The following is a 12,743-nucleotide window of genomic DNA, read 5'->3' on the forward strand; positions in this document are numbered from 1 at the left end:
GTGCCATTTGAATGTGTAGGCCTGGTGCCCAGTGGTCTCGCCCACTGCACCACTTAGTTTCGCCTGCTGTGTATATGTAAGTTGTTGAGTCACTGTGGGGAAGAGGACCAGGGGAAATGTAGGCCAGTGTTCTCATTCATAGACACACGAGCAGTACACGGGCAGCACACGAGCAGCACACGGGCAGCACACGGGCGGATGTAGGTCAATAGACAAACAACACACCCACTGAGCTACGTTGGATATTATTGATGGTGATGATGATGGTTGTGTAATTGTGATGATTATGATGGGCATGCACGTTGCTAATAGCAGTAGTAATGGTACTCCTTTCTTACATAAAATAAGCCATCAACATCATGTTTTTGGCTGATCCTTTTTGAATGTTATTTTCACATAACAAATCTTTCTATATTTATTTGCAGTAAAGACAAACAAATGTCCCACTCAAGCTGCACAGATTTCCAAAGCAAACTGTTGGCAAGGCAACACCTGTTCTTCTTCACTAATGAGAAATCTAACAAACGTGCCACGCTCTCTCTCGCCTCTATCTGTAGCTTCCTAATCAATAGCGAACGCAATCACCTGCCCAGAGCCTGCTGCTGTTATGATTGCTCCTCACTCATCACATTTACAGAGAAACAACAACAACAGTCCCAAAGAGTAGAAACCCATCTGCCTCCACCCAAAAGATGGTGACTTTACATATTGATTGTTATTGCCAAAATCACTTAAAATGGCACACTGGTGTGAGTGAAGTAAGACACCTGTGATCAACATGTTATTTCCCAGGCTTCCATTGTGTAGTGAAAGATAAGCACCAAATCTCTGCATGCTAGAGTTAATCAGTTAGCAGTCTATGTTGATCATATGGCCAAAAGGCGAGATACCTCTATGCAGTCGTTAAACCCAGTCAAACAATGGGAAGCATGTGGTCAACACCTCAAGGCTCTGTTAGTGTAGTGTTCAATAAACTGGACTATTCACGCTCAGTCCCTCCTCTGAGGCAGAGGAGCTGTGAAATGGTTTTATCACAGGGCAATAAAACAGACAAAACAGTGATCACATTACATGCAGTCACTGAGCAACTGTCTCAGCCCAGTCAATATGCTATGAAGGAACCAGCCAAACACAAGGGAAGTACATAGCAACAAGAGGTGTTGGAGACAAGCAAAACACGAGGAAAATTTACGGCCACTCCCTTATTGAAAAAACACATGAATTTCACATGTGAACACGTGGAAGTGTTCCAAAAGTACATGTTTTCATGTGATCACATTATCTTATGTGATCACTTGTGACAACATGTAAAGCAACATGTGATAAAATGAAACTACACATCTGAAAACGTGATCACATATGAAGTGTTCCAAAAACACGTTTTCACATGATTTTACATCTGAAATTTCATGTGGAATCTTGTGACTTTCCACGTGAAATCATGTGGTTTTTGATTGTAATATTGAAGTCTGTAGTGTTCATGTGATGTCAACATATAAAATATGTTATTTTTCAGAGTGTGTATGATGGGAATGCAGCTTAATGCAGGTCTATATATACATTCATATGGACATGCATTTTTTGCGCACAAAGCATCTTCTAAATACCGGAAGCATACACGGGTGTCAACCTGGTGATTTACCAGCACCCCACTAAACATGTTTTACACATGCCACTTCCTGTACACTACAAAGTGTGTTTGATTGAAGCGGGCCCTCAAATCATGGTGAGCCAATAGGGAGAGGTTAGATTGCCTGTCCCTGTGGAGTCGTACAGTGAATATTGTGTAACGAGGCCTGGGCAGCATCTGTTGGCTCGGGGCTAAATCCTCCTCCACCTCATCCCTTTCGCGCTTCCCCTCTTCACTTGGGAACTGTCAGACAGATGAGCCACCTAAGGCTCCAAAACTCACCACATGTTACCATGTTGCCACCACAGATGTAGGAGAACATTCTGGTACTAAAAACGTGTAATATCAACCGATACTAATCGCATGGCATTTGATTGAAAACTAGTTTAAAATCAAATTAAAATCAAATCAAACTTTATTTGTCACATGCGCCGAATACAACAGGTTTAGACCTTACCGTGAAATGGTTACTTACAAGCCCTTAACCAACAGTGCAGTTCAAGAAAGAGTTAAGAAAATATTTACCAAATAAACTAAAGTAAAATATAATTTTAAAAAAGTAACACAATAAAATAACAATAACGAGGCTATATACAGGGGATACCGGTACCGAGTCAATGTTCGGGGGTACAGGTTAGTTGAAGTAATTTGTACATGTAGGTAGGGTGAAGTGACTATGCATAGATAATAAACAGCGAGTAGCAGCAGTGTAAAAAACAAATGGGGGTCAATGTAAATAGACTGGGTGGCAATTTGATTAATTGTTCAGCAGTCTTATGGCTTGGGCGTAGAAGCTGTTAAGGAGCCTTTTGGTCCTAGACTTGGCAATCCGGTACCGCTTGCCTTGCAGTAGCAGAGAGAACAGTCTATGACTTGGGTGACTGGTGTCTTTGACAATTTTTTGGGCTTTCCTCTGACACCTTCTAGTATATAGGTCCTGGATGGCAGGAAGCTTGGCCCCAGTGATGTACTGGGTCGTACAGACTACGCTCTGTAGCGCCTTATGGTCAGATGCTGAGCAGTTGCCATACCATGTGGTGATGCAACCGTTAAGGATGCTCTTAATGGTGCAGCTGTAGAAGTTTGGAATTACAGTGGGTTGTGATTTCACAGCATTCATATATTTGATTTTATTAACACTAGAGCCGCCAATACTTGTTGCATGCAAGAAGCATACGCATACCAATGATGCCTTTCATACGTTTACACAAAAAAACTGCATAGATTATCTTTGTCTACTCATGGACGTTGCAATTATAGAGGTTTTGAACTGACATTATGTACCCCAGAGCCATAGAGCATGTCCGACATCTCTATAGCAATAGTAGCTGAACACACTCAGTCAACTTTGGGTTCATGGAGGTGCAACTTCCCATGTGTCTCAAGCACTGGCGGCTGGTCACACCTTAATTGGGGAGGACAGCCTCATAGAAAGGAACAGGATAAATAGAACGGTATCAAACAAATCAAACGTGGTTACCATATTTTGGATACCATTCCATTCACTCCATTCCAACCATTATTATGAGCAGTCATTCCCTCAGCAGCCTTCTGTTTTCTCAATGATTCCTTCAGCTGGCTGCATTCATCAATTACCTTGAGAATTGAAATTTGTCTTTTTCCTATCATCATTCTGCATCAATGATATTAAGCAAGCCATCCCTTTGCTTGCTGTTGACTAGAAGGCCTCAAAAACGAACAAACATAAACAAATTGTCTGTGCTGCCGGGACCATTGTGGGCCTTTCCGGTGGCATTGAACTGAAGTGAACCATATTCCAGGACACACACACACACACACACACACACACACACACACACACACACACACACACACACACACACACACACACACACACACACACACACACACACACACACACACACACACACACACACACACACACACACACACACACACATATATCCCCACACACACTTCTTATTTACCAGATTTCACAGGCATTATGGTGCATGCTGCTGGCCTTCAGAACACTCACCACACCACTGGGCAATTCACACAAGTTGCTAGGGAAACCATGGTTTTGCAGGATACAGAGAGACAGACTATTATATACAATTATGCCTGTGGATTTTGTTACATCTGTGTTAAGATGGAAACACTGAACTGTTTCTGTTGCTAGCTGAGGTGAATAACATTTTTATTTATTTTTTATGTCCATGTGAGGACCGAAAGTACACTTGATCGAGAAGAGACAGAAAGTACTCTTGGTGATCAATGCTGATTGGTTTACATCAATGCAATCAATTATTGATGTTTGTGTAGTGGAGGCCCCTTTGGAGCCACATAAAGAAAAATATGTTGTCCAATGGAGAAGGAGATAAACTCTCCTATGTTGCTAGCAAAAACTTTACTTTGAATTTAAGAAAATTATATATATTGAATGGGGTTCGACTTTAACAAACACATTAAGTACATTAGACATCATGAAAGCACTCTCCATTTGTGTCCAAAAAGCCTTTATAATTTTTTCATGACCCAATAAACCAGAAAATGCTTTAACGTTCCAGCCTTGTCTTCAGCTGCGACCCAGAATGAGCTAGCAGTGACCAAACAATTTGTCTCGACCGCCCAATTGGTCTCAGACTGCTCTCCTGTTTCCTGAAAGAGCAGTGGAAAGCAGGACATCTTTAAAGCTGACTGCATAATCTCTGAGCCTCTAACAACAAATACCTAATAACTAAAGCATCCCTCCCAGCTGGATCCAAATGGAGCTGCCATATGAGGCTTAGTGGGAGATCTGGTAAAGGCTATGATAGAATGAGATACAAGGAGCTACATTGGAGTGAATTATGATACCAAGGGGCTAGTTAAGGTATAGTGAGATACTTTATGTAGGGGCTGTGTAAGGTAATAATAATATTTGGTGTATAATACCTAGAGGCTACATAAGGTTGAGTGATTATACCAAGGGACTACATAAGGTAGAGTGATGATACCTAGGGGCTACATAAGGTAGAGTGAGGATACGTAGGGGCTACATGAGGTAGATTATACCAAGGGGCTACATAAGGTAGACTGATGATACCTAGAGGCTACATAAGGCAGAGTGATGATACTTAGTGGCTACATAAGGTAGAGTGATTATCCCAACTGGGCTACATAATGTAGAGTAATGATACCTAGGAGCTACATAATGTAGACTGATGATACCTAGGGGCTACATAAGGTAGAGTAATTATACCAATGGGCTAGGTAATGTAGAATTATGAAACCCAGGGGTAGGTAAGGTAGAATATGTTGTAATACCTACGGGCTGCGTAATGTAGAGTGATGATAACTTGCACCTAAATAAGGTGAGGTTAGGTGGTCTGAGACCAAATGTGACTAAGAAGGTACGGAGAGGTAGTGTAAGGTACTTGTCCTCAACGGCTACCCCTCATGGTGTCACACAAGGAGAGAAGAATAATTACCACAGATAAAACGTTTGTGATACTGTATTCCGCCCTGAACTGAAATGTCATTTTAGGTTTTATGCAGTGTTGTTCGGCTTTGCGGTGTCAAAAAACTATTAATGCATTGATGAACATATACAGTTAGGTAAACAAATGGTTATTTGGTGCAGAATAACACCCTCAGCTGCTACACAGGAAAACTACAAAACGCCAGCAAACCTGTTCAAAGAGGCTAAGTCAGGAGATTATCAAGCACATTCCATGGAAGACCAGAACAGAATTAATAAAAGAAGAAAGATGCTCTCAATTACTATTTCCCTTTGGAGGCATGAAATTATGTGTGACAGTCCTTCTTAATAATGACTGTCTGTTTTGTGAACGTATATCTTTGAGTCATATCTTGTCTACTCCTCTGCTTGTCTGCAGGGTTGGGGTGCTGTATAATAGAATAGGTCCTTATCAGGGGATCTTCTAACAAATCAGATCTTTGTGAGTGTGTTATATTGAGCATCTAACTGTTGCAGAGCATCAGTTGCTTGTGGAAATTTTCAGAATCCCAACCAAAGACTGAAAGGCTACTTACGAACTGCTACTAGACCTGAGTAAAGCATCCCTGATATGGTTTGCCTTCCAATAACTGATCTTCACCTCTATAAAGAAACCATCATCATCAAGTAATCTTGAATTACTTGTGTATATGCCAGAGCTATAGGTTTGTATGTAGAGTATGTTACAGGAGGAGATGCATTGTGGGGGAAAGAATAACTCTTATTGTCTGGTAGTTTCTCCTAGTGTGATGTTTCAGCGTCAATTAAATTGCCAATTAAATCTTGAGTGGCACATTTGCCTGGAACAAAAATACGTCTGAGAGGGTGCAGCAAGACAAATAGAAAGAGAGATATGGAAAGAAAATACAGAGGGCTATGTCCTCCCTCCACACCTCCTCCTTGAGCAAATAGCTCCCAAGTAAAGAATAGAAGAAAGTACCCTAGCTTACATCACCCAGGCAACCCCAACCTTAGAGAAGACAGCGTGAGACCTCAAGGACAGCTTCTTCACAGCTTCCGGAGAGTTCCTTTTGTAATTCCCACACCTTACACAGCAAACACAATATTATTTCCTTCCAGACTCTTCTTCTCTCCTTCGTTCTCCGATGTTAGAACAGACAGGCCTTTGTGTGTGATGACATCACAATAATAACTGTGTGTCTGTGTGTTTCTGTGTGTGGACAGGTTCTCCCAGGCCTTTCTAGGAACCGGAGAGACCTTAAATTCCCTCATATTAAATTGAATGGTCTTTTACCAGAATGTTCCCCGTGGTATACCCATACAGTCCCCATGGTCTATTTTATGAGCCATACACTGATGATGCAGGTGAATCATCCTCATCAATGCAAACTAACCTTGATTAATGCTGCAATAAAAAATGGCATTTGTGCATTGTGCAGTCATCATGTTTGTGTATTGCACAGTCAAATGTTTTTTTTCTCTACGATTGTATAAGAAGGATGGGTAATACAAATTATGCATCTATCTGACGATGTTATGATGATACTCCTAGAAAAAAGTGTTTCCAAAAGGGTTCTTTGCGGAGGGATAGGGTTCTACCAAGAACGATTTTCATCTGAAGAACCTTTTTGGAAGAGTAGTGTTCTTAAGGCAAAGGGTTCTACCTAGAACCTTTAAAATCCTAAGAACCATTTTTGGAAGAAAGGGTTCATTGTTGATTTTTGGAAGGCAAATAGGTTCTACTTAGAACCCTTCTGAAGCTTTTTTATTATATATTTTTACTTTCTTTTAAATAGTACCTGAGAATTAGTGGTTAAACCCCCTGGTAGGAGGGACATGCCAGCCTCAAGTGGTTTCAGATTTTACATCCTATGTCACACAGGCTCAGAAAAAAAGACTACTAGTCCGTAGGAACAAGGGGCTATCGCTAAATGCAAGCCATTTCAATCTACAGATCAATTTATAATCCACAGATTATCCACAGATCAATTTATAAGCAAAAATGTGGCCGGTCGGAACCAGTACCAGAACCACACAGGTCCCCTAAAAAGGGGGCCTTACATCTAAGAGGTAGCTAGAGATATCTGTTTTTGCATGGGCTGCATCTCAATCCACCACATTCACCGATGTCGGCCTTCTGCATCTGCAGTGGAAGGTGGAAGAGCAGGAGATGTCCCGAAAATTGGTCTTCTCATGGAAATGTCTGTAGCTCCAAACCGCTACAAACGAATATGTCCCCTCTATGGAAAGATGAGACTCGCATGAACACATACAGTACATGTTGGTTGTTTTGCTCTAAGACACCCACAAGCCTCACAAGGTGGCACAGTACCAGTTAAAACAATTTATGGAATTATATTATATGGAAGTAGTTTAGTGCCCCAAAAAAGGGGTTAAACATGGGTCGAATTATATACATATCAAATCAAATGTTATTTGTCACATGCACCGAATACAACAGGTGTAGTTGTAACGATCGTCTGTTGAAGAAGGTGTGGACCAAAGTGCAGCGTTGGAATTGTTCATGATTATTTATTTAAAAAAACTGAACACTGAGACAAAATAACAAAATGTAACACAAAACAGTTCTGTCTGGTGAAGACACAAAAACAGAAACCAACTACCCACAAAAACCATGTGGGAAAAAGCTACCTAAGTATGGTTCTCAATCAGAGACAACGATAGACAGCTGCCTCTGATTGAGAACCACACATGAACATAGACTACACACCCAAATCACACCCTGACCAAACCAAAATAGAGACATAAAAGCTCTCTACGGTCAGGGCATGACAGTAGTAGACCTTTCAGTGAAATTCTCACTTACAAGCCCTTAACCAACAATGCTTTAAGAAGTTAACTTAAGTTAAAAACATATATATGAAAAAAAATGAAAGCAACAATTAATTCAAAAGCAGCAGTAAAATAACAAGCGAGGCTATATACAGGGGTTACCGGTACAGAGCCAATGTGCTGGGGCACCGGTTAGTTGAGGTAATTGAGGTAATATGTACAGTACATGTAGGTAGAGTTAAAGTGACTATGCGTAGATAATAAACAGAGAGTAGCAGCAGCATATAAGAGGGGTCTGGGTAGCCCTTTGATTAGCTGTTCAGAAGTCTTATGGCTTGGGGGTAGAAACTGTTAAGAAGCTTTTTGGACCTTGACTTGGTGCTCCGGTACCACTTGCCGTGCGGTAGCAGAGAGAACAGTCTATGACTAGGGTAGCTGGAGTCTTTGACAATTTTTAGGGCCTTCCTCTGACACCACCTGATATAGAGGTCCTGGATGGCAGGAAGCTTGGCCCTAGAGATGTACTGGGCCGTACTCACTACCCTCTGTAGTGCCTTGCGGTCGGAGGCCGAGCAGTTGCCATACCAGGCAGTGATGCAACCAGTCAGGATGCTCTCGATGGTTCAGCTGTAGAATCTTTTGAGGATCTGAGGATCCATGCCAAAACTTCTCAGTCTGTTTCCTGACTTATATCGCTCAGATATAGGAGAGACACTTCCACACAAACTTCTTTCTGATCTATTTTTTGACTATCTGTTTGCCATGTCTAAATATGTTATTCAATGTGTTTCTATGGGCTAATAGCAGTAAGGCCAAATTAAATGTTTACTCAAATAAGAAAGTAAGAAAAATTGATACCTACAGGGGTCCAAAAATTAAAAAATCAAATAGCAAAATGATCCATGGTATGCTTAGTAAAGACCCCCCCACCCCCCCCCCCCACTCCTGAAATCCCTCCCGAAATTCCTCCCGAAAGGGTTCTACCTAGCACCAAAAAGGCTTCTACTATGGGAACAAACAGAAGAACCGTATATAGTTCTACTTAGCACCTTTTTTTCTAACCGTGTCTACAAGCAACTATGAAGGCAGAGATGCTTTGTAGAGATGTTGTTTGGTTTGAATGTTTCTGAACTCTTTTCACCTGAGTTGATTGAAAAAGGGCTCAAAACAAGGTATTTCTGTTTCATTGTAGTATGTGTTTGCATTATTATCATTAATACTGTTTGTATATACTGTACACTCAGTTTACAAAACATCAAGAGCACCTTCCTAATATTGAGTTGAACTCCCTTTTGCCCTCAGAACAGCCTCAATTCATCAGGGCATGGACTCTAAAAGGTATTTAAAGCATTCCACAGGGATGCTGGCCCATGTTGACTCCAAAAGTGTGCTAAGCTGTAATCAAGGCAAAGGGTGACTACATTCAAGAATCTCAAATATAACATATATTTTGATTTGTTTAACACTTTTGTGGTTACTACATGATTCCATGTGTGTTATTTCATAGTTTAGATGTCTTCACTATATTCTACAATGTAGAAAATAGTAAATGAGTAGGTGAGTAGGTGTGTCCAAACTTTTTACTGGTACAGTATATCCAATCGAATGTTGTAATGAGAATTAAACTTTACATAATAATCAAACCACATTTCCTTCCCTGAAACAGGCCCTGGACTTTTTATATCTATGAGATCATCTTTGTTGAGGGGTAATTCCTACCGTTGTAAGATGTAGTATTATTACTGTATTCTCATCTTATCTCCCCTGTTATCTCCTGGGTGTTTGTGTCCAAGCAGTGATCATTAACAGCAGACAAAACAGCAGCCCCAGACTTTGCCCAGTCAAGGTTAACAAAAATACAGCAGACTAAGGAAGAGCATAATAATTGTGCTGACATCCAACAGGTGGCGGATATAACAGTGCACATGTTGGCACCTCTTCCTTATGGTTAGTAAGCACTGCCACACATACACACATGAACTGAACACATGTACGCACACACGTGAATGGATGCACACACACCCTGAAATGGACACACACACACAAATACCCACTGGCCCATGTAAGTGGGAGATTCATTTTGTCCAATTAGACAATAACATGTTTTCAGGGAGCAGAAAGAAAACAAACAACATGAAGGACATGTGTGATTTCAGGGATGTCGAAAAAAATGTATAAAACAATATCAGAAGCTTTAATCATTAGGTCACACAGTCATTTCCCAGCTTCACCCACCCTCCATCTCTCGCCCCCTTTCTCCTCTCTATCCCTCTCTCGTTCTCTCTCCTTCCTTCCTATTCCTTTTCCTCCTTCCCTATCTCTCTCTCCCTATATCTCTCTCTCTCTCACACACACACACACACACACACACACACACACACACACACACACACACACACACACACACACACACACACACACACACACACACACACACACACACACACACACACGCAGAGTCCTCAGGCCGTGTCATTGGCTGAGCAGGCTGATGATGAGTCGCAGGCTGGAGGATAAAAGCTCTCTGCTCCCTCACTGCAGACACACTCTGTTGATATCAGTTCAGCTGCTACACATCTACCTATCTTGCTATCGCTCTCTACCATCCACAGCAACTATGTGCAAAGGACTAGCATTACTGCCTACCACCTGCCTGGAAAGGTATATAGAACCATTTTTTTACCATCCACAGGTTTACTGTTGCTGTCTCTGGCATTTGGATTAGAGGATTAAAGGGGATACTTATTGGGTGTTGTAGCTTCTGTAATGGTGAAAGTGAAGGCGGTTTTGGTAGATTCTAAATTTAGACCTTGTAGCGCGGTAACGTGTCTAGATTTTTGTGTGACTATTTTGTAGCAAAATATTGTGCTGAACAAGGACACAATTCAAGGACTTGTGGAGTATTTATCTAACCTATGATGTTATTCTCTCTCTCTAGGGCCAAGGAACTAAAAGCAAAGCTGGGCAGCTTTCTGCAAAAACCCGACTGGAGTCTAGCAAGCTGCAAAATAGGCAAAACTAGACCTACTCTGGAACAATGCATGAGGTGGAAAGAGTCTTTCGAAAAGCTGTTGTCCAATAAACGTAAGTAACCTTACTCTGAAGACACTGCAAAAACACATGAAAACATATACACGATTAGCCTAGTTCCAACATAAATAATCCTTTAAGATTAGAGTGGGACATTTTGTACAATTTTAGCCCCAGATTTTAGCCCCAGTATTACTGGGAGCTTGCTAATTACGAAGATAAGAGAAGACTTGATCCTCACCACATCACACAGCCGCTACTGTAGATTAGAACACACGTGCTGGCACTGTGCTGGTGGCTATTCCACAAGATATAGACACATGCATACACGTGTCTAGACAAACACAGCAGATAATGCAAGGACACAGATGCTAGGATAGCCCACTGCACAGCATCATTGTTATTGCACTGTACCAATATGAATCTCTCTCTCTCTTTCTCTATCAGATGGACTGATGGCCTTTACAGCTTTCCTGGTGTCAGAGTTCAGTGAGGAGAACATTGCGTTCTACGTTGCCTGTGAGGACTTCAGGAGCACTAAGTCTGCTGCCAAGCTGGCGGTGAAAGCCCAGAGAATCTACGATGAGTTCATCTGCACCGACGCACCCCGAGAGGTATGCATCCCTCAACAGCTTACTTTACTCTCCCTGACCTCTGGAATTTCCATAGCATCCCACGTTCAATAATCTTAATTATAACTCAAAAGTGATATTAAAAAACCTTCATTCAGACTGCAGCAGATGACTAACCTCCCTCTCTCCATTCTCTCTCTCCAGGTGAACATTGACCATGAAACTCGTGACATCACCAGGGCCAACCTGAAAGATCCATCTACATCCTGTTTCGACATGGCCCAGCATAGGATCTACCTTCTCATGGCCAAGGACTGCTACCCTCGCTTCCTTCGTTCTCCGGCTTACAAAGACCTGATCAGCCAGCTCCGTGCCAAGTGCACATCCATCTCCAAGAAGGCGTGAATTAGTAATAAAGGACCTACTGTGGTCGTCTAAAATTTTAAATAGAAAAGGAATGCATCGCCCTTGAGCATTGACCGTGCGTGAAGCCTCAAGACGGGAATTGTACAGATGGACGACTGTCTCGTCATGAACCAGAGGTTCTGGTGCCAGCTACTCTGAAAGATGATGAGAGTCAATCACCATAAAGCTCTGAAGGAGAGAAAGAGAAAAGTGATACCCCATGAGGACGGAAGTTGAAACTTGAACAAGAACTGTGATGGCAATATCAACACATGATGTCGACTATCATCAGTGAATGTACAGAGACACAGAGTGGGCTGAAGGAAGGGTGCATTGACAAGTTGGACATTTGCAATCAAAGACACACTGTTACAGTGTCCCAGTCTACTGCATCAATGTCTAACACTGTGTTCATGACTAGGCATGTTTTCTACATGTTTTTTTAATGCTTATGGGAACTGAGTATTTATTCTATTGATTTGTTTCTACTCTGTTCTGTTGTCTCTGTGTTAAATATTTTGTTTGACAAGACCAACAAATGATGAAAAACTGTGCAATATATTTCTACTGTTATCTGATTTGTGATGTTTTTTACTGTAAAAAATTATAAGTTATTTGAATAAAAAACAAAACCACAATATTAAAACAGTGTATTTCTCTTTTATATTTTATTCTAATATCACTTCACATATCACTTTTGAGTCAGTTCACTATATTGATGAGGTAACTGAATAGTAGGTTGTGATCAGCAGTTGGGGAGTAATCTGATTACAAACAAACGGTAACTGTAATCAGTTGCGTTACCAGCAAAATTATGGTAATCATATTACAGATAATTTTGCTGGTAACGTATGCGGGAAAAAATACATTAACACCTTTATGTTTTCTC

At 41.2% G+C, this 12,743-nt stretch overlaps 1 protein-coding gene across 1 annotated transcript; it reads left to right on the forward strand.

Annotated features, from left to right (window-relative positions):
• Positions 1-10,378: 10,378 nt before the first annotated feature.
• On the forward strand, positions 10,379-12,500 carry LOC129869602 (regulator of G-protein signaling 5-like). The gene is made up of 4 exons (XM_055944149.1): positions 10,379-10,508; positions 10,786-10,931; positions 11,325-11,491; positions 11,654-12,500. The coding sequence occupies exons 1-4, from the start codon at positions 10,465-10,467 to the stop codon at positions 11,852-11,854; spliced, it is 558 nt and encodes a 185-aa protein (XP_055800124.1). The 5' UTR covers positions 10,379-10,464; the 3' UTR covers positions 11,855-12,500.
• Positions 12,501-12,743: the final 243 nt, after the last annotated feature.

This window comes from Salvelinus fontinalis, chromosome 14, assembly GCF_029448725.1.
Source record: "Salvelinus fontinalis isolate EN_2023a chromosome 14, ASM2944872v1, whole genome shotgun sequence".
In the NCBI taxonomy this organism is placed as follows: domain Eukaryota; kingdom Metazoa; phylum Chordata; class Actinopteri; order Salmoniformes; family Salmonidae; genus Salvelinus; species Salvelinus fontinalis.